The sequence below is a fragment of the Oncorhynchus clarkii genome, chromosome 30, assembly GCF_045791955.1.
Source record: "Oncorhynchus clarkii lewisi isolate Uvic-CL-2024 chromosome 30, UVic_Ocla_1.0, whole genome shotgun sequence".
In the NCBI taxonomy this organism is placed as follows: domain Eukaryota; kingdom Metazoa; phylum Chordata; class Actinopteri; order Salmoniformes; family Salmonidae; genus Oncorhynchus; species Oncorhynchus clarkii.
In genome coordinates this window covers 43,525,795-43,549,224 of record NC_092176.1, presented here as the reverse complement: position 1 = coordinate 43,549,224, position 23,430 = coordinate 43,525,795, and the positions used below count along the sequence as shown (strand labels likewise).

Genomic DNA, 23,430 nt, shown 5'->3' with positions numbered 1-23,430 from the left:
TGTCGTTGATGATGGCTGACTGTGGCTGTGACCCCACTCTCCCAGGGTGGCTCAGGGGAAGTTGTGTTTTCTTATTTTTACATATCCCATTTCCAATTCAACACCTAATACCCACTTTTATTTATATAACAGGACAAAGATTATCACCCACCAAATGATGAATTATTGTATATGATGTCCTGGCCAATAGGATGTGGGAACGGACACTGTCGGTGTGGTAACCGGAGAACTAAGACAACCCTTAGCACCAGCTGCTCCTCACCCTCCCGCCCTCTAAAACCACACACACAAGCGCACAGTATTTGTTGCTATTAGTGACGGACGCCATCTACATCCAGTCCATAATTAGCACGAGACTCCTCCTCTTTTACTCTTCAAAGCTGAACCCTACCCGCCAGGGTGAAAAGTGAGGCCAGCTGCCCTGGTCCAGACACTGGGGGGGGGGGGGGGCCTGGTTTGGGGGGACATATATGTCTCCTCCCAGCCCAAGGCGGTTCACTGTGATCGGCCTTGTTTTGGCTGACCTGCTGACCTCCTTGGAGCTGCTGAGTTGTGGTAGTAGTGATTTGGCATAGGGAGTCCGGTCTGGTCGTACACATGTGGAGCTATAGGGATAGTGTATCCTGTCCGTGGGCCTCTCAGTCAGTACGTTTGTCACCGGGTCTGCAGCCTGACAAACCAGCCCCCCAGCCAAAACATCCTGCCACTTTGAAGACTCTGTTATATAGACAAGCTTCCTCCATGCTATAGTGTGTGATCCTCAGTGACAGGGAAACCAGCATCTTTAAAATAAATAAAAAATAATAATAATATATATATATATTATTATTATTTTTTATTTATTTTAAAGATGCTGGTTTCCCCGTCACTGAGGATCAGTCTATATTGGGTGGGGGGGGGGCAATTATTTAAGACTATTGAGCGGTATGCCTAAAAGTGATTCGCTATAATAGTTTTGTTGTTCTTCTCTCCAGTAAGTGACTCTGCATGCAGTGGAGAAGAGATCTTTAGTTTCTACATGTTACTTTTCATGTTTTCCTCATCAGTCAGTCATTCAGACCTTGTCCTGAAAGCTTTTCAGATGATATTGTCATTGGAACCTGAGAATGGAAGGTAATATTAGGTTTCCTAGATAATGGACTTGGACCAGGAAGAGGACAACTTCTTTTTTTTTTTTTTTTAAAAGGTAGTCCTTCATTCAATGACGGGATATAACCCTTACACCCTAGTGCAAAAGCAGAACATTAGGAGGGTATTTCCCCGACCCTGGTCCTCCAGTACCCCCGACCCTGGTCCTCCAGTACCCCCCCAACAGTACAAACAACCCTGGACAAGCACACCTGATTCAGCTTGTCAACTAATCATCAAGCCCTCAATGAGTTGAATGAGATGTGTTGGTCCAGGGATACCTCAACAACAACAACAACAACGTGTACTGTTGGGGCTGCTGGAGGACCCCTGTTGGGACTGCTGGAGGACCAGGGTTTGGAAATGCTGTTGGGGCTGCTGGAGGATCCCTGTTGGGGCTGATGGAGGACCAAGGTTTGGAAATGCTGTTGGGGCTACTGGAGGATCCCTGTTGGGGCTACTGGAGGATCCCTGTTGGGGCTACTGGAGGATCCCTGTTGGGGATGCTGGAGGACCAGGGTTTGGAAATGCTGTTGGGGCTACTGGAGGATCCCTGTTGGGGCTACTGGAGGATCCCTGTTGGGCCTACTGGAGGATCCCTGTTGGGCCTACTGGAGGATCCCTGTTGGGCCTACTGGAGGTTCCCTGTTGGGGATACTGGAGGCCCAGGGATGGGGAACACTGTAGGGGAATAAGCAGGTAGGGATTTCTGGGGGGCGGGGGTGGGGGGATGGAGTAGTGGGGATGAGCATGGTCAATTATTTTACTGTTCCTATATTATTTAAAGAGGTGTCGGATGTATGGATAGTCAAAAAATAATCCTGACTCTCGACCAATCAGAATGATGCAGAGGTAAGCAGCAGAAATGTTGCTTTTCTCCAGTTAGTTGGCTAACAGCAACAGAAGTCTGATCTTCGCCATGATAGAACTGATTATGTTACAAAAAGGTTTTCTGGTGAGTGTATTGCATTGATCCGTGTCAGGTATGGTGGAAACTCTGTTAGGTGAGAGCCTGTAATTGCTATTTGAAGTGGGGGGGGGGGGGGATAGCATACCGATACCGGAGCCTGGAGGGCTAACGCCTCGATCAGACCGACAGCGTTGTTGCATCAATGCTGCTTTAAAAAAAAAAGTCTGCAGTTAAAGTTTTTTTTTCCATTATGCAATCCAAAATGGTTACTTGATATGTGTGCAACAATATTTCAACTTTTTGAAACCATTTCTGTACTTGTTCCAAGTCTGCTCATAAGGTTGGATGCATCCAGTGCATTCGGGAAGTATAGAAACCAGGGCAAGGCGGTATACCGTATTTAACCATATACCGGTATTGATGCATGGACTGGTTTGGGTTTTTACTTTACCTCCTATAAACGGTATTTTAATGTTGGTTTAAATGTGACACGCTGTGTTTAACGTCGATTTTTATAGGTTACTTCGCTACTTGAGTCATCTCTCTGAGCTCTCTCTCCACCTCGCTTTCCACACAGCCCTAGCCCCCGTCCCCTGTCACTCAATGAGCCATGTAACAATGTTGATGACAACAATGCTGTTATCACTTTGCTTCTTCATATGAATCCAGTAGCGTTCAATAATGACACGATTAGTTTGTGTTTCTTATATCTGCAAACAGCTAGTTTGTCTTTACTTAGTAAGTTTGGCCAATAATCTTGTAAGCCGGTAATGCTAATCGCTAGGTAGCTAGCTTATAAATGTACTGAGTCGGAGCAAACATAATTAGTTATACAGCCTGATAATACCAGTGATGGTGTACTGTCGTTGCCAAAAGTTTTGAGAATGACACATATTAATTTCCACAAAGTTTGCTGCTTCAGTGTCTCTAGATATTTTTTGTCAGATGTTACTAAACTAAACTAAACTATACTGAAGTATAATTACAATTTCATAAGTGTCAAATACTTTTTATTTACAATTACATGAAGTTGACCCTTCTTTTCAAGACCTCTGCAATCCGCCCTGGGATGCTGTCTATTAACTTCTGGGCCACATCCTGACTGATGGCTGCTCATTCTTGCATAATCAATGCTTGGAGTTTGTCAGAATTTGTGGGTTTTTGTTTGTCCACCCGCCTCTTGAGGATTGACCACAAGCTCTCAATGGGAATAAGGTCTGGGGAGTTTCCTGGCCATTAACCCAAAATATCGATGTTTTGTTCCCCGAGCCACTTAGTTATCACTTTTGCCTTATGGAAAGGTGCTCCATCATGCTGGAAAAGGCACTGTTCGTCACCAAACTGTTCCTGGATGGTTGGGAGAAGTTGCTCTCGAAGGTTGTGTTGGTACCATTCTTTATTCGTGGCTGTGTTCTTAGGCAAAATTGTGAGTGAGCCCACTCCCTTAGCTGAGAAGCAACCCCACACATGAATGGTCTCAGGATGCTTTACTGTTGGCATGACACAGGACTGATGGTAGCGCTCACCTTGTCTTCTCCGGACAAGCTTTTTTCCGAATGCCCCAAACAATTGGAAAGGGGATTCATCAGAGAAAATTACTTTACCCCAGTCCTCAGCAGTCCAATCTCTGTACCTTTTGCAGAATATCAGTCTGTCCCTGAGGTTTTTCCTGGAGAGAAGTGGCTTCTTTGCTGCCCTTCTTGACACCAGGCCACCCTCCAAAAGTCTTCGCCTCACTGTGCGTGCAGATGCACTCACACCTGCCTGCTGCCGTTCCTGAGCAAGCTCTGTACTGTCTTGTTTTCCCCGATCCTGCAGCTGAATCAACTTTAGGAGATGGCCCTGGCGCTCGCTGGATTTTCTTGGGCGCCCTGAAGCCTTCACAACAATTGAACCGCTCTCCTTGAAGTTCTTGATGATCCGATAAATGGTTGATTTAGGTGCAATCTTACTGGCAGCAATATCCTTGCCTATGAAGCCCTTTTTGTGCAAAGCAATGATGGCGGCACGTGTTTCCTTGCAGGTAACCATGGTTGACAGAGGAAGAACAATGATTCCAAGCACCACCCTCCTTTTGAAGCTTCCAGTCTGTTATTCGAACTCAATCAGCATGACAGTGATCTCCAGCCTTGTCCTCATCAATACTCACACCTGTGTTAACGAGAGAATCACTGACATGATGTCAGCTGGTCCTTTTGTGGCAGGGCTGAATGCAGTGGAAATGTTTTTGGGGGATTAAGTTAATTTGCATGGCAAAGAGGGACTTTGCAATTAATTGCAATTCATCTGATCACTCTTCATAACATTCTGGAGTATATGCAAATTACCATAATACAAACTGAGGCAGCAGACTTTGTGAAATTTAATATTTGTCATTCTCAAAAATGTTGGCCACGACTGTATACCTAAATCAGCATATTCTCTGTGCAACAGTACCTTCTAAATCAAAGAGGAATACAAGAAGCATTAATATGTTAGCTACATGAAGTAGCTAAGAGAAAACAGACAATGTAGCGAAAGATTATAGGGTCCCCTAGGAAACAAGTATCAACACTTTGGTTCCTGCCCTAAGTGTTTGTTTTAGGAACCAATCACAGTAACTCCTCCCTGGCGTTTTAATTTGTTTATGTCAAACAACACTATTCAATGTGCCCACTATCATATTCTAACTATAGAATTAGAATAATCATTATATTATTATCATTATATTGCAAAAAATCACTGAAGCTGGAGTCTGCTCTCCCTCTCTACCTTTAAGCATCTGCTGTTAGTGCAGCTTACAGATCACTGTACCTGTACCTAGCCAATCTGTAAATAGCCCACCCAAGTACCTCATCCTCATATTATTACTTACCCTCTTGCTCTTTTGCACTCCAGTATTTCTACTTGCACATCTGTCACTCGTGTTAATGCTAAATTGTAATTATTTCGCCTCTATGGCCTATTTATTGTCTTACCTTCCTACTCTTCAACATTTGCGCACACTGTACTTTTTTTTGTGTTATTGATTATACGTTTGTTTATCCCATGTGTAACTCTGTTGTTTTTGTCGCACTGCTTTGCTTTATTTTGGCCAGGTCGCAGTTGTAAATGAGAACTTGTTCTTAACTGGTTAAATAAAGGTGAAAGTGAACAGTATAAACCAATCAGAATGGAGAAAGACCCACTTCATGTACATTTGAAGTCGGAAGTTTACACCTTAGCCAAAAACATTTAAATTCAGTTTTTCACAATTCCTGACATTTAATCCTCGTAAAAATTGCCTGTCTTAGGTCAGTTAGGATCACCACTTTTATTTTAAGAATGTGAAATGTCAGAATAATAGTAGAGGGAATGATTTATTTCAGCTTTCATCACATTCCCAGTGGGTCAGAAGTTTACATACACTCAATCAGTATTTGGTAACATTGCTTTTAAATTGTTTAACTTGGTTGAATTTTGGCTTATTCCTCCTGACAGAGCTGGTGTAACGGAGTCAGGTTAGTAGGCCTCCTTGCTCGCACACTTCTTTTTTTTTAGTTCTGCCCACACATTTTATATAGGAGTGAAGTCGGGGCTTTGTGATGGCCACTCCAATACCTTGACTTTGTTGTCCTTAAACCATTTTGCCACAACTTTGGAATTATGTTGGTCATTTGAACATCTTGGCCATGTTCTGTTATAATCTCCGCCTGGCACAGCCAGAAGAGGACTGGCCACCCCTTATAGCCTGGTACCTCTCTAGGTGTCTTCCTAGGTTCTGGCCTTTCTAGGGAGTTTTTCCTAGCCACCGTGCTTCTACACCTGCATTGCTTGCTGTTTGGGGTTTTAGGCTGGGTTTCTGTACAGCACTTTGAGATATCAGCTGATGTAAGAAGGGCTTTATAAATACATTTGATTTCTTGATGGAAGACCCATTTGCGACCAAGCTTTAACTTCCTGACCGGTGTCTTGAGATGTTGCTTCAATAAATCCACAGAATTTTCCTTCCTCATGATGCCATCTATTTTGTGAAGTGCACCAGTCCCTCCTGCAGCAAAGCACCCCCACAACATGATGCTGCCACTGCCGTGCTTCACGGTTGGGATGGTGTTCTTTGGCTTGCAAGCATAATTCTTTTTTCCTCCAAACATAACTGTGTTCGTTATGGCCAAACAGTTCTATTTTTGTTTCATCAGACCAGAGGACATTTCACCAAAAAGTACCATCTTTGTCACCATGTGCAGTTGCATACCGTAGTCTGGCTTTTTTATGGCGGTTTTGGAGCAGTGGCTTCTTCCTTGCTGAGCGTCCTTTTCAAGTTATTTCGATCTAGGACTAGTTTTACTGTGGATATAGATTATTTTGTACCTATTTCCTCCAGCATCTTCACAAGGTCCTTTGCTGCAGTTCTGGGATTGATTTGCACTTTTCGCACCAAAGTACGTTCATCTCTAGGAGACAGAACGCGTCTCCTTCCTTAGCGGTATGGAGGCTGCGTGGTCCCATGGTGTTTATACTCGCATACTATTGTTTGTACAGATTAACGTGATACCTTCAGGCGTTTGTAAATTGCTCCCAAGGATGAACTGACTTTTTTTCTGAGGTCTTGGCTGATATCTTTTGATTTTCCCATGATGTCAAGCAAAGAGGCACTGAGTTTGAAGGTAGGCCTTGAAATACATCCACAAGTACACCTCCAATTGACTCAAATTATGTCAATTTGCCTATCAGAAGCTTCTAAAGCCATGACATAATTTTCTGGAATTTTCCAAGCTGTTTAAAGGCACAGCCAATTTAGTGCCTATCAGAAGGAATTTTCCAAGCAATTTAAAGGCACAGTCAACTTAGTGTATGTAAACTTCTGACCCACTGGCGCTCGTTGGATGGACCAGGAGCACTACTCATTTCGCTCTCATCCTCTTGGGCCACAACAAGACCATAGAACAACCACTGTCAGTGTCCTGGAGTGTAATCTTTTTGGCTACAAACCATTTTCTCCAAACTGAAGTTCCTCCCTGTTTCCTTCTGTTTGGTAAAATAATAGAAAATGTTTTCCGTAATGAATACACCCCCCCTGGTCCAACCACAGTTGTAATTGATGTCTCCACTCAACTTTTAAATATGAACACCATGTGGACCAGGGCTCTTTCCTTTCTCCACTTTGACCACAAAGAGACCACAGAACAACCGCCCAGTGTCCCTGTCCAACCACAGCCTAAGGTTGTGTCCAAAATGGCACCCTATTCCCCTTTATCCCTGGTCAAAAGTAGTGCACTATAAAGAGTGTAGTGTACCATTTAGGAGTCGCCCTGTAATTGATCCGTCTTCACTCAACTATATGTACAGTTTTTTTCAAAGATTTGTGTGTATATGTGTGTGTATGTATGTGTGTGTGTGTATGTATATATGTGTATATATATATATATATATATATATATATATGTGTGTGTGTGTGTTTGTCCTTAGTTGTACCAGTTGTTCATTGTGTCCACATTAGAATGGTCCAACCTGATCTCACATGCCTTCGATCCTTGAGGACATGTACTCTGTTGTTAGAGCGGTTACTTGAATATCTTGTCAATATAATTGATAGTCTTTGGCTTTGGCCCTGTGCGGGCGGGCCAGTTGGCCCTGTGCGGGCGGGCGGGCCAGTTAGCATAGCTCTGCTGCTGGCTTTTGTGTGGAGTTCGTGCCAAAAGACCGCCTTTTATACAAATCAACTGGCAGATGACAGACAATGATGAAAATGTCATTCTTTTGAAGTTGTAATGGCCATCAAAATGTGTGAAATCCATGTATTGAAAGGGGAAAGCCCTCCAGTCCTGGGTGGCTGTGGCCGGGAGGTTGGTCTGGGTTTTGTAGCCGACTTCCCCATCGCTTGTTCGCTAATTCCCAGAAGAATTGGACCAGGTTCTCTATAGGGCTCTGAATGGGCTTCAGTTGAACCAGGAATATGCATATATTATATAGCCAAAGGTTGGGCTTTCCTTCCTTTTTTTTTCTCCTGCACCACCAGGGACCAGGCTAGTGGTGCTCAAGGTCTTTGTGTTCCACTTAGGTCAAGGTTTATTGACTAGGCTAAGTTATCTATTTTAATTTGGATTTATTTGATTCATTTTTGAGCTAAGCAACATGCAACTGCTATTTGCAGATTTTTGCTAAGTTTGTTCACCTCTGGGGTATTATGTTCCATTTTCAAATGAACATAAATAAACATTATCTGAAAACTGATTGAAACAGGGAGGGACTTTCTTGTTGAATAAGAAATGGTTGTTTTCGTAACTTGAGCCATGCTGGGAGCCATTGGCTGTGTTCCTGATAGGATCATAATTCTAACATAACATTTGTTGCCAAGCATTTCAGAGTTTTGAGGAATCAAAGTCTCAACAAGAGTTCAAGTCTGTTTTTAATAGTGACATATTTGGGCTTCATGCTGTTCAGGTCTGAAATATATGACGGATGCCAGTTATTTTTTTAAATCTTTTATTTTGTTGCACAAAGTGATTCATTTTTCACAAGTAGTTTAACTTTAAAACACACTTTACTGAAATAGTTATTTCCAGTCTGCAGCCAAGACTAAAGTGTTTATTCGGCTTGCTCACCTAGCCTAATCTCCCAATGGAAAATATAGGAAGGACTCATCCAGTCAGACAGTTTAACTCTTGTCTCCCGGAGGGAGTATCCTAGTCTGCAGGTCCTCAAAACGTTCTGCTTTGTGACCCACTAATTGAGTTGTCTGACGTCGCGAACAACCATAAGAGTTGAGTGGTGGGGGAAAAAACTCTGCCGACCAAAGAATACGAAAAAAATATAATTTTAATGAATACCCATTACTTCAAAACATCAAACTTTATTAAATGTCATGAATAGTCAAAATCATGTTTTTTTTTCTTTCAGGAAATGTGATGAAATTTGAATTAAACCAGATCAAAGAATGAAAAATGACTGTTACTTCATCATTGAAGTTTGGTCATAAAGTTACTGGTCCCCCTCCCCCATGTAAAAAACCCCCCCCTGAAAAATAAAAATTGCAAACTATTTTATGACATTTGTTTCATTAGTCCATTGTTGACATAGTCCCAAAATGTTTTCCTTGGCAGAAATCAAGTTTTGAAGATGTGTAACTTTCAAAATACAGAAATCATTCGCATAAGACGCAAACTCGGCGTCATACGGGGGATGATTTCTGTATTTTGAAAGTTATACATCTTCAAAACTTGATTTCTGCCAAGGAAAACATTTCTTTCCCCCCCATTTATCTTTTCCCCCATCTCTCTTTCATCCCCATCTCTCTTTCATCCCCATCTCTCTTTCATCCCCATCTCTCTTTCATCCCCATCTCTCTTTCATCCCCATCTCTCTTTCATCCCCATCTCTCTTTCCCCCCATCTCTCTTTCCCCCCCATCTCTCTTTCATCCCCATCTCTCTTTCATCCCCATCTCTCTTCCCCCCCATCTCTCTTTCATCCCCATCTCTCTTTCATCCCCATCTCTCTTTCATCCCCATCTCTCTTTCATCCCCATCTCTCTTTCATCCCCATCTCTCTTTCCCCCCCATCTCTCTTTCCCCCCCATCTCTCTTTCCCCCCATCTCTCTTTCCCCCCCCATCTCTCTTTCATCCCCATCTCTCTTTCATCCCCATCTCTCTTTCATCCCCATCTCTCTTTCCCCCCCATCTCTCTTTTCCCCCATCTCTCTTTTCTCCCCCATCTCTCTTTTCCCCCCCATCTCTCTTTTCCCCCCCATCTCTCTTTTCCCCCCCATCTCTCTTTTCCCCCCCATCTCTCTTTTCCCCCCCATCTCTCTTTTCCCCCCCATCTCTCTTTCCCCCCCATCTCTCTTTCCCCCCCATCTCTCTTTCCCCCCCATCTCTCTTTCCCCCCATCTCTCTTTCCCCCCATCTCTCTTTCTCCCCCCATCTCTCTTTTTCCCCCCATCTCTCTTTTCCCCCCCATCTCTCTTTCATCCCCATCTCTCTTTCCCCCCATCTCTCTTTCCCCCCCATCTCTCTTTCCCCCCCATCTCTCTTTCCCCCCCATCTCTCTTTTTCCCCCCATCTCTCATTACTTAAACACGTTCATGTTTATCGGTAAGGAACTGCAGTGACCCATTCAATCTCCACCAATAGCTAGGTTTCAGTAGCTAGGTTTCCATCCAATTGGCAACAGATTTTCATGCAAATATTCTAACATCGGCATATAAACAATATGTGCATTTTCCCACCAGAGACGTGTTTCCATCAAATTGACTTGTTCATAAAAAGCTGTGTTTTATGTAAATCACATAAAAATACCTTTTGCGGTTAAATTCCCATGTACCAAATAAAACATTAAAGTTAATTGGGTTTCCATTGCATTTTCAACTCTACCGATGGTTTTGTCACAGAAATGTTTGTTATACACAGAGTGTAGAAAACATTAAATACACCTTTTCTTTCCATGACACTGACCAGGTGAATCCAGGTGAAATCTATGATCCCTTATTGATGTCACTTGTTAAATCCACTTCAATCAGTGTAGATGAAGAGGAGGAGACCGGTTGAAGAAGGACTTTTTAAGCCTTTGAAGCCTGGATTGTGTGTGTTTGCCATTCAGAGGGTGAATAGGCAAGACAGCAGATTTAAGTCCCTTTGAACAGGGTATGGTAGTAGGTGCCACGCGCACCAGTTTGTGTCAAGAACTGCAACGCTGCTGGGTTGTTCACACTCAACAGTTTCCTGTGTGGATCAAGACTGATCCACCACCCAAAGGACATCCAGCCAACTTGACACAACTGTTGGAAGCATTGGAGTCCACATGGGCCAGCATCCCTGTGGAACGCTTTCAACACCTTGTAGAGTCCACATGGGCCAGCATCCCTGTGGAACGCTTTCGACACCTTGTAGAGTCCACATGGGCCAGCATCCCTGTGGAACGCTTTCAACACCTTGTAGAGTCCACATGGGCCAGCATCCCTGTGGAACGCTTTCGACACCTTGTAGAGTCCACATGGGCCAGCATCCCTGTGGAACGCTTTCAACACCTTGTAGAGTCCATGTCCCCGACGAATGTTGTCTGTTCTGAGGGTGAAGCTCAATATTAGGAAGGTGTTCTTAATGTTTTGTTCTGTTGTATTGGCACTTGCGCTCTGGCCAACCGTTTTCAGATACAATGCGAGTATAGCCTACTTAATGATGAGATTATCATAGACAGGACAGTAACATTGTGTTTGTCAAATGGCATTGATCATGTCACCCGAATAAAAACAGTCAATATTTATTGGAAAAGAGAATCGAGCTCATCCACATTGCACTTCCACCACCCTGAAGTTCGTAACTTATTTAATCTGTAGCCTCATAAACTGCATGGTTTCATGAGTCGTGGAGGGAGGACCGCAGAACATTTCATGTGACTCCGAAGTTTACTTCGATATAGTGGTTATTATAATCAATATTTATTATCGCTTTCCACCTCCATTTTCCTGTATAAATACATTTTTTTTACAGAAACCAAACGATCCCACCTTGTCGAGAGTATTTTTGTTTTGTCGACATTTGGAAAGTTGACTGAGAAGTTTTCTGTTTCCATCAGGCCTCACTCATTACATTATTTTTTTTTTTTAATACGTTCTTTACTCCCATAAAAAAAGGTTGGCTGGTTATGGGTCCACTTGACAGAATATGTTCAAAGGAACTCCCCAGGCAGGATCCTGACGGCTGGCAGTTAGCAGCCAAGGGGCCAGCTCTTTAAATCACGGTCTGGGAAAGGGGAGAAAAACACACAAGGGGAAATTAAGCTGCTAAATTAGTTGAATATTGTTATAAAATGTGCATGTCATGGACTCTGTAATATGTAAACAAATAGGAATACATCTCTTGATTTAAAAAAATATATTTTTTACATCCACATTAGTTTTCAATTGTCACAAACTAGTCGGTCATAAAGTCAAGTGTTGGTCAAAGTTTTTGAAAACGGCATTAAGGTAACATTTTTGAAATGTTTATAACCACTAAAATAAGTGATAGTCAGTCATCCATTTACATTATTTACGATGTAGGCCTACATTTTAATTATCCCAACCACACAGATCTTGTATATCCAAATAATTCTAGGCCTTATTAATTAGGCACCAAAAAACAACTTGAAACCAGGAGGGAAACCAGGAGGGACTACGTTCGGTTTTTCTCTTGCTAAACATTTTTGATACGGTTTTCACTAATGAATACAACCCTAATGCGTAGGGGTGTAACAGATCACCAAATCCAATCTTCGGTACGTATTGTGGTTTTTAGGGCCACTGTTAGGTTTCGGTACACCGGGAAAATGACTCGTCATTCACAGTGTTCTTGGCCATCGTCTGTTGTGACGTCGTTCGCAGTGTTCTTGGCCATCGTCTGTTGTGACGTCATTCGCAGTGTTCTTGGCCATCGTCTGTTGTGACGTCGTTCGCAGTGTTCTTGGCCATCGTCTGTTGTGACGTCATTCGCAGTGTTCTTGGCCATCGTCTGTTGTGACGTCATTCGCAGTGTTCTTGGCCATCGTCTGTTGTGACGTCATTCGCAGTGTTCTTGGCCATCGTCTGTTGTGACGTCATTCGCAGTGTTCTTGGCCATCGTCTGTTGTGACGTCATTCGCAGTGTTCTTGGCCATCGTCTGTTGTGACGTCATTCGCAGTGTTCTTGGCCATCGTCTGTTGTGACGTCATTCACAGTGTTCTTGGCCATCGTCTGTTGTGACGTCATTCACAGTGTTCTTGGCCATCGTCTGTTGTGACGTCATTCACAGTGTTCTTGGCCATCGTCTGTTGTGACGTCATTCACAGTGTTCTTGGCCATCGTCTGTTGTGACGTCATTCACAGTGTTCTTGGCCATCGTCTGGTGTGACAGGATTGTTATGTTGGGCCTCTCCAGTTTCCACTCTGCTACGTCTCTGACCATGTGGGAGATGGGAATTTACCAGTTAACAAGTGCAGTTGTGAATGATGCAAACCTTTTTAATGTCTTAAATCAAAACCTATCTTGGCTGCATGATGCCACTTATGGACTATTTGTGAAAGTCGGGGGGGGGGGGGGCTTGTCCCTTGTGCCCCTTGTGCCCTTTCCCTTGTCCCCTGTGCCCTATCCCCTGTGCCCTATCCCCTGTGCCCTGTCCCCTGTGCCCTGTGCTTTGCCTCAAGCTGCACACCCCTCAGACTATTCTCAATGTCATCTGGTCTTTACTAATATGTACAGATTGAAAGAGTTGGAGAGGGTTTATCTGATGTACCATCGTTAGCTTATCTTGCTCTGGCTAACAGTAGTTGTTGATCTTGTTGATGTGCATAACAGAGAGAGAGAGAGAGACCACCTTTTTCATGGTGTTTTGATCAGTAGGACTGTAAACGTTCCCAAATGTAACAGGACTCCCTTGGTGTTTTACATATTTACAGAAATCCATTTAGGTGAATGTGTTCTAATGATCTAAAGTCACGCTGTTGCTACTTCCTTTCAATGTGAATGATGGCAGGACCTACTTCCTGTAAACACACAGTCCAGTTCATAGTGAATGATGGCAGGCCCTACTTCCTGTAAACACACAGTCCAGTTCATAGTGAATGATGACAGGCCCTACTTCCTGTAAACACACAGTCCAGTTCATAGTGAATGATGACAGGCCCTACTTCCTGTAAACACACAGTCCAGTTCATAGTGAATGATGACAGGCCCTACTGCCTGTAAACACACAGTCCAGTTCAAAGTGAATGATGACAGGTCCTACTTCCTGTAAACACACAGTCCAGTTCATAGTGACTGTAAACACACAGTCCAGTTCAAAGTGAATGATGACAGGCCCTACTTCCTGTAAACATACAGTCCAGTTCATAGTGTATGATGGAAGGGTATAGCCTATTAAATAGATCACCATAACTATTTGTACAGGTTGTCTGGGGCCCGTGTAGGGAAAGGACTTATTTGCATATAGGCCTAATTGTGGTGCTTATTGGCTGTACTGGTCTGCAGTGTCTTCATTGTCCAAACACATGGCCCCTTTTCCACTCTGTTGCTATAAACGTTTCACATCCCTCACTCAACGTTATTCCCAGAAATTGAATGAAAATTTCATGAAAATGTGAAAATGACCATCTCTAAGTGCTCCCTTGTCTAAACTACTTTGTTGTTGCTGAAATGGGCGCAGTAGGGACGTTTGTAACGTTGCTTAAGGGCTTTTTCATGAGTTGCTAAAACCCACCTAGAATGGACAAAATATCTGCGGCTATAAACCAATGACTGTTAAAAATGTAAACGTGGCCTACCTATCGATCTCTTGTCATTTCTTTGTCCCGGTCAGAATCGGCTGCCAAAGGGCTGCTTGAATGCAGACCAGAGATGATGTTGTGTTGTTAATTTCTTTGTCTCGGTCAGAATCGGTGTAAATGTTGAGCGTGGCGACATCATGTTTTATCCACAACTCTCTGTCCGTTGCCGTTGGGAAGGCAAAATGTTCCCAATTCTGGTTTATCCAACCCCACCACTCTCCATCTTATAGAACTAGCTCCCAGCTGCACCTGACAAAAGGACATTTTGAAATGCAACAATTTTTAAGATTTGAATTTTGATTACAACGTGTGCATAGGCTCCAGTTTTAACGGAAATAGCACAAACTGTTTTATCAGCTCAGATTTACTTGAGGCATTTTTGAGGTATTCATTGGTTTCCATGAATATGATTTACCGTTACACCCCTTACTAACGCGTGTGTTTGTGGTTCTCACCCTCAGGACATCTCCACTCTGACCGGGATTCCCGACGAACACATAAAGACCCGCAAGGTGCACATCTTTGTGCCGGCCCGCACGGCCATGCAGTCAGGAGCCCACGGAACCAAGAAGTGGAAGATTGACTTCGACACCCGGGAACGCTGGGAAAACCCTCTGATGGGATGGGCCTCCACGTAAGACAATACAGACATATATTAAATACCTGTTTCCAGTCAGAACCCTAACCCAAAAAACATCAGTGGGTGGTGATATGTGATTTTATTTTATTTAAAAAAATAATAATTAAAAAAAAAATAATTTGTGAGAAAATCTGACTGAAATGTTGTTACGTTCAAGCTAGTTTTCAATGATTATGTTATCACATGGCTTTCTATTTGTTCTCTCAGGGGTGACCCCATGTCCAACGTGAACCTTACGTTCACCTCCAAGGATGACGCTGTCGCGTTCGCAGAGAAAAACGGTAAACATCACACACTGTTAAATCCCAAAGATCCCTCTTTCCGACCTCCGCTAGTCGTTGGTTGAGGGTGACGCTGATAACACTTAACTCAAGGACACGTGTTCTGTTTATCATAGCAGGATAGAGATTAGTGCGGTTCTGTCTATACACAGCTTTCTGACGACACGTGTTTATGCCTCCCACTTTAAAAAATAAAACAAGTTGTGAATGGGAGTTGATCCAAGACGAATACACAAGCTGTTCTTGGCCCCCGTGGCTTCATTTCATTCATCTGAGCTGTTTATTATCTCAGGTTGGAGCTACGACATCACAGAGAAGATGGAGAAGAAGCCCAGAGCGAAGTCGTACGGAGCCAACTTCTCCTGGGACAAAAGGACTAGGAGGTCTGCTAAGTAAACTGGACTGTCCTGACCCTGGTCTGAAGACACACACCTGTTGTTGCTTGTACCATAATACTCTACTTGATTAAATAATACATGGATATTTATGTGTTCAAAGGAATTTTCTGTCCTGTTTTAGTATTGCAAGTATTACGTTTGTTTGTGTACTTTTTATGTTTGTTGCTTCGTCCCTTTTTTTATGCTGTAGTTTAAGACAACAACAACAACAAAGCTAAAATCCTGAAATTGCTTGCAGTCCAGAGAGAGCTATTTGTTAGGAATTAATGAGCTCCAAGTTTAACTTCCCATTTTGACTAATTACAGTTGGACTAAATTCTATTGTAGTGGGATTGTGTTGTAACCGTCAACATTTCAACAACAACAGCCAAATGAATGAATGTTTACACACCAGTCCCATCTTGGATTTTAAACCATCGCCATCACACTCCATTTCAAATAAGACATTGTCTCCCAGGTTCAGGCAATACCTATTATCTGTTGGGCCGTCCCTCTAACAGACCACTAATACACTATTTAAATCAAGTTGGAAGACATCAACAGAAAACTGAAGGAATCCAACTCATCGCCTCAGTAGGGTTTCTCTAGACAACCAGGGAAAACTCATCCCGTCACTTCAGTAGGGTTTCTCTAGACAACCAGGGAAAACTCATCCCATTACCTCAGTAGGGTTTCTCTAGACAACCAGGGAAAACTCATCCCATTACCTCAGTAGGGTTTCTCTAGACAACCAGGGAAAACTCATCCCATTACCTCAGTAGGGTTTCTCTAGACAACCAGGTAAAACTCATCCTCATCATATAAAGAAGGGAGGTCTTGTTAATTTAAACTGGAAAGTATAGAATGTACCCAAATCGGCTCCCTGTTCCCTATATAGTGCACTACATCTGGAATAGGGTTCCGTCTGGAGTACAGGTGATGGAGATGGGAAGACTTGTTAATTAGCCAATAAGTTAAACTATGGAAAGTATAGATTAGAGGGACATGGAGAGGTCACAGTATGAAGCCCCATATAGCACGAACAATGAGATACCTTTGTGTGTGTGTATATATATACATATGTGGACACCCCTTCAAATTCAGCCACACCCGTTGCTGACGGGTGTATAGAATTGAGCACACCGCCATGCAATCTCCATAGACAAACATTGGCAGTAGAATGACTGAAGATCAAATGTTTTTATATAGCCCTTCTTACATCAGCTGATATCTCAAAGTGCTGTACAGAAACCCAGCCTAAAACCCCCCAAACAGCAAGCAATGCAGGTGTTGATGCACGTTGGCTAGGAAAAACTCCCTAGAAAGGCCAAAACCTAGGACGACACCTAGAGAGGAACCAGGCTATGTGGGGTGGCCAGTCCTCTTCTGAAGAGCTCAGTGACTTTCAATGTGGCACCTTCATAGGTGCCACATAAGTCAGTTCATCAAATGTCTGCCCTGCTAGAGCTGCTCCCGACCAACTGTAAGTGCTGCTATTGTGAAGTGGAAACGTCTAGGAGAAACAACGACTCAGCCGTGAAGTGGTAGGCCACACAAGCTCAGAACGGGACCGCCGAGTGCTGAAGCATGTAGAGCGGTTGTCCACGGTTGCAACACTCACTAACGAGATCCAAACTGCCTCCGGAAGCAACATCGGCACGGTTACTGTTCGTCGGGAGCTTCATGAAATGGGTTTCCATGGCCGAGCAGCCGCACACAAGCCTAAGATCACCATGTGCAAGCGTCGGCTGGAGTGGTGTAACGCTCGACGCCATTGAACTCTTGAGCAGTGGAAACACGTTCTCTGGAGGGATTCACCATCTGGCTGACGGACTAATCTGGGTTTAGCGGATGCCAGGAGAACGCTACCTGCCCCAATGCATAGGGCCAACTGTAAAGTTTGGTGGAGAAGGAATAATGGTCTGGGGCTGTTTTTCATGGTTCGGACCCCTTAGTTCCAGTGAAGGGAAATCTTAACGCTACAGCATACAATGACATTCTAGACGATTCTGTGCTTCTAACTTTGTGCCAACAGTTTGGAAAAGGCCCTTTCCTGTTTCAGCATGACAATGCCCCCGTTCACAAAGCGAGGTCCATACAGAAATGGTTTGTCGATCGGTGTGGACGGACTTGACTGGCCTGCACAGAGCCCTGATCTCAACCTCGTCGAACACCTTTGGGATGAACTGGAACACCGACTGTGAGCCAGGCCTAATTTCCCAACATCAGTGCCCGACCTCACTAATGCTCTTGTGGCTAGGTATTTATAATGTGGTTTCCATACGTTTTTTCATCAATTCTGAGACCTCTCCAATACCCCCTTTAACACTGAATGCTTTGCAGGACCCACCACCAGTTGCTGTAACCGTGCTGAAAAGGCCAAAAAGGAAACACACACATTGCACTAGGCTACCGTTGGCACGATAGTGTGAAAAGGGTACAATAACAACAAGCAGGGCTTCTTTACAGTTGGTCTTTTGTGTTTCAGTAAACAATAGTGTTGCTGTCCAGTGGGCCTCTAGCTGCGTGACTGTGCCTTTCGTCTTCTTCGCACAACAAACCACTTAATTGGTATAACCCAGCACTAATTAACGCATTGCAAATCCTTCAGTCTCTCGCTCTTTATTTAAACCCAATGCTCCCGACACATCAAACGACCCACTCCGATATGAGCGTTCTGACCAAACACAAGACATGTGTTTTTGTAAAGGACAACGGGCAGCATTTGTTGCTTTCGATGTGCCTCACTTTTTTGAGATTAAGGATGGTGGTGGGGGGGGGGGGGGGGGGCTGGTGCAGAGTTGACACAAATGTTTTACTGTCAATACTAAACTGGAACAATAAAGATTGAACGCTTTCCATCAATGACTTCAGTGGAATTAGTTCGGGAATTACAATCGTCACGATGAAGGGAAAGTTGGATCAAGTGGAATCGGCCAAACAACAGTACTTTGATTCAGTTATAGAGACCTATTTCATGTGACTGTCTGATGATTCCACTGTATTTTCACTAGACCTCAATTCCCATATCTTAGCATTGTCTGCCTTCCAAATTGCACCCTTGTCAAAAGTAGTGCACTATGTAGGGAATAGGGCTCTAATCAAAAGTAGTGCGCGATATAGGGAATAGGGCTCTGGTCTAAAGTAGTGCACTATGTAGGGAATAGGGCTCTAATCAAAAGTAGTGTGCTATATAAGGAATAGGGCTCTGACCTAAAGTAGTGCACTATGTAGGGAATAGGGCTCTGGTCTAAAGTAGTGCACTATGTAGGGAATAGGGCTCTAATCAAAAGTAGTGCGCGATATAGGGAATAGGGCTCTGGTCTAAAGTAGTGCACTATGTAGGGAATAGGGCTCTAATCAAAAGTAGTGTGCTATATAAGGAATAGGGCTCTGGTCTAAAGTAGTGCACTATGTAGGGAATAGGGCTCTAATCAAAAGTAGTGCGCGATATAGTGAATAGGGCTCTGGTCTAAAGTAGTGCACTATGTAGGGAATAGGGCTCTAATCAAAAGTAGTGTGCTATATAAGGAATAGGGCTCTGACCTAAAGTAGTGCACTATGTAGGGAATAGGGCTCTGGTCTAAAGTAGTGCACTATGTAGGGAATAGGGCTCTAATCAAAAGTAGTGTGCGATATAGGGAATAGGGCTCTGGTCTAAAGTAGTGCACTATGTAGGGAATAGGGCTCTAATCAAAAGTAGTGCGCTATATAAGGAATAGGGCTCTGGCCTAAAGTAGTGCACTATGTAGGGAATAGGGCTCTAATCAAAAGTAGTGTGCTATATAGGGAATAGGTCTCTAGTCAAAAGTAGTTCACTAGGGTGCCATTTGGGACAGCTCCATTGTGCTATATACCTTCAGATCCACATACACTGTACTCTATACCAAAACAGTCCACCAATCACCAACACCTTGTAGAAATGAGCTGACAGTAGAGCAGAGCGATGCTTGATGTCTTGAAGTTAATATGTTTCCATGAGTTGGAATACACAGCGCATTCGGAAGGTATTCAGACCCTTTGACATTTTCCACATTTTGTTACGTTACAGCCTTATTCTAAAATGGATTTAAAATTTAGTTTTTTCCCCCCTCGTCAATCTACACACAACATATGCCATAATGAGAAAGTAAAAACCGGTTTTTAGACATTTATGCAAATGCGTAACATTTTTTAAACTGAAATATCACATTTACATAAGTATTCAGACCCTTTACTCAGTACTTTGTTAAAGCACCTTTGGCAGCGATTACATCATCAAGTCTTCTTGGGTTTGACGCTACAAGCTTGGCACACCTGTATTTGGGGAGTTTCTCCCATTTCTTTTCAGCAGATCCTCTCAAGCTCTGTCAGGTTGGATGGGGAGTGTTGCTGCGCAGCTATTTTCAGGTCTCTCCAGAGATGTTTGATCAGGTTCATATCCGGGCTCTGGCTGGGCCACTCAAGGACATTCAGAGACTTGAATCCACTCCTGCTTTGTCTTGGCTGTGTACTTCGGGTCGGTGTCCTGTTTGAAGGTGAACCTTCGCCCCCAGTCTGAGGTCCTGAGCGTCCTCATCAAGGATCTCTCTGTGCTTCGCTCTGTTCATCTTTCCCTCGATCCTGACTAGTCTCCTACTCCCTGCCGCTGAAAAAACATCCCCACAGCATGATGCTGCCACCACCGTGCTTCACCACCATGCTTCACCGTAGGGATGGTTGCCAGGTTTCCTCCAAACGTGATGCTTGGCATTCAGGCCAAAGAGTTCGATCTTGGTTTCATCAGACCAGAGAATCTTGTTTCTCATGGTCTGATGGTCCTTAGGTGTCTTTTGGCAAACTCCAAGCAGGCTGTTGTGCTTTTTACTGAGCAGTGACTTCCATCTGGCCACTCTACTGTAAAGGCCTTATTGGTGGAGTGCTGCAGAGATCGTTTTCCTTCTGGAAGGTTCTTTTATCTCCATAGATGAACTCTAGAGCTCTGTCAGAGTGACCATTGGGTTCTTGGTCACCTCCTTGACCAAGGCCCTTCTCCCCCGATTGCTCAGTTTGGCCGAGCGGCCAGCTCTAGGAAGAGTCTTGGTGATTCAAACTTCTTCCATTGAAGAATGATGGAGGCCACTGTGTTCTCGGGGACCTTCAATGGTGCAGAAATGTTTGGTACCCTTCCCCAGATCTGTGCCTCGACACAGTCCTGCCTCGGAGCTCTACAGACAATTCCTTTGACTTCATGGCTTGTTTTCTTTTTTTTGCTCTGACATGACCTGTCAACTGTGAGACCTTTTTATGATTGGTTTGAGAAGGTGTAGAAATGAGTCTTGGAGCTTTTATTCTTCATTTATTAAAGCGTTGTGTGTATATTGCAATTGTTAACTTTTTCAATACATTTAAAAATCCTTAAAGTAATAAGAGCCGACCCGAAGGGGATGGACCAAGTAGTAAGTCACTGAAAAAACGTTTTTATTAAACTAAGTTGGGATCGTTAAAGCTGCAATATGTCAATTTTGGGGCGAACTGACCAAATTCACATAGAAATGTGTTATAGATCTGTCAATCTCATTAATACCAAGTCTAAGAAGCTGTAGCTCTGTTCTATGTACTCTACTTCTATTCTCCGTTCTACTTATTCTCCGTTCTACTACGTCTTCTACTTTCGGTTGAAAATACATTATTTTGGGTTTCTGTTATATTTCACAGAGTTTTACAATGATTCTCTACCCTATATTGGCTTTTTTTTTTTGTCACAAACTGAAATTATAGGGATATTATTAGAATTTTAGCAACCAGGAAATGACGGAGCGATTTCTGCATAGTGCATCTTCAACAAAAAAAAAGTAAAAATCCATAACCGAAAAGCGTTTTTTTTTTTTTTCAAACTTTTAATCACATATGGAGAAATAAACATTCATAAAAAATACAAGTGTTATAAAGATTAACTTCTTGTTAATCCAGCATCTTTAAATCCAAAAGACTCTGTTTTGTTGGCATGTTTTGTTCAGTAATCCACTAGCTCAAAGGCGGTCACGACAGGCAGACTAATACATCCTAATAGTCCCGGTAAAGTTTATCGAAACATGTCAAACGATGTTTATAATTAATCCTCGGGTTGTCTATTGTCTAAATAATCAATAATATTTAAACCGGACAATGGCGTATTCAACAGAAAGGAAAAACAACGGACGGCGCGCCGTCGGTCACACGCGCAAACCAGCTCTGCTTGATTCTACAGTCCAATTACAAAATGGTCTCATTCTTCCTCATTTTTCAGAAAACAAGCCTGAAACAATGTCTGAGGACTGTTGACATCTAGTGGAAGCCATAGGAACTACAATCTGGGTCCTAACCCATTACATACTGTACAGGCATTCAATAGAAAACTACACACATCAAAAATATCCCACTTTCTGGATGGATTTTCCTCAGGTTTTCGCCTGCCATATCAGTTCTGTTATACTCAGACATTATTTTAACAGTTTTGTAAAAGGTGGTGAAATGCAAAGTTTGCAAGGTGTGATTTGAGGTACAGTGGCAGTATAGGCGAAATGCGTCACCATCTGCAGGAGAGTCACGGTGAGACACAAACTGTTGCTGGCAGCAGCGCAGGTCTCAACAGCAGACATTAGACAGGATCTTCACACCATTGTTGGCAGCAGTGCATTTAAACTTTTTTTTTTTTCACCTTTATTTAACCAGGTAGGCCAGTTGAGAACAAGTTCTCATTTACAACTGCGACCCTGACCAAGATAAAGCAAAGCAGTGCGACACAAACAACAACACAGAGTTACACACGGAATAAACAAACATACAGTCAATAATACAATATAAAAAGTCTATATACGCTGTGTGTGCAAATGAGGTAAGATAAGGGAGGTAAAGGCAATAAATAGGCCATAGTGGTGAAATAATTACAATATAGCAATTAAACACTGGAGTGATAGATGTGCAAAAGAGGAATGCAAGTAGAGATACTGGGGTGTAAAGGAGAAAAATAAATAACAATATGGGGATGAGGTAGTTGGATGGGCTATTTACAGATGGGCTATGTACACTATTTACAGATGGGCTATGTACAGGTGCAGTGATCTGTGAGCTGCTCTGACAGCTGGTGCTTAAAGCTAGGGAGGTAGATATGAGTCTCCAGCTTCAGTGATTTTTGCAGTTCGTTCCAGTCATTGGCAGCAGAGAACTGGAAAGAAAGGCGGCCGAAGGAGGAATTTGCTTTGGGGGTGACCAGTGTAAAATACCTGCTGGAGCGCGTGCTACGGGTGGGTGCTGCTATGGTGACCAGTGAGCTGAGATAAGGCGGGGCTTTACCTAGCAAAGACTTACAGATAACCTGTAGCCAGTGGGTTTGGCAACGAGTATGAAGCGTGTGCCAGCCAACGAGAGCATACAGGTCGCAGTGATGGGTAATATGTAGGGCTTTGGTAACAAAACAGATGGCTGGCACTGTGATAGACTGCATCCAATTTGCTGAGTAGAGTGTTTATAAATGACATCGCCAAAGTCGAGGATCGGTAGGATAGTCAGTTTTACGTTGGTATGTTTGGCAACATGAGTGAAGGATGCTTTGTTGCGAAATAGGAAACCAATTCTAGATTTAACTTTGGATTGGAGATGTTTGATGTGAGTCTGGAAGGAGTGTTTACAGTCTAACCAGACACCTAGGTATTTGTAGTCCACATATTTTGAGTTTGTAGTCCATATATTCTAAGTCAGAACAGTCCAGAGTAATGATGCTGGACGGGCGGGCAGGTGTGGGCAGTGATCGGTTGAAGAGCATGCATTTAGTTTTACTTGTATTTAAGAGCAATTGGAGGCCACGGAAGGAGTGTTGTATGGCATTGAAGCTCGTCTGGAGGGTTGTTAACACAGTGCC

At 43.2% G+C, this 23,430-nt stretch overlaps 1 protein-coding gene across 1 annotated transcript in view; it reads left to right on the top strand.

The window, feature by feature from the left end:
- LOC139390087 (NADH:ubiquinone oxidoreductase subunit S4) overlaps window positions 1-15,678 on the top strand; it is a 34,463-nt gene extending 18,785 nt beyond the window's left edge. Inside the window, exons 3-5 of the mRNA XM_071137231.1 lie at window positions 14,736-14,908; window positions 15,122-15,195; window positions 15,488-15,678. Of these exons, the coding sequence (XP_070993332.1) occupies window positions 14,736-14,908; window positions 15,122-15,195; window positions 15,488-15,591 (351 nt within the window). The 3' untranslated portion in view covers window positions 15,592-15,678. The remainder of the gene's footprint in view (window positions 1-14,735; window positions 14,909-15,121; window positions 15,196-15,487) is intronic.
- Window positions 15,679-23,430: the final 7,752 nt, after the last annotated feature.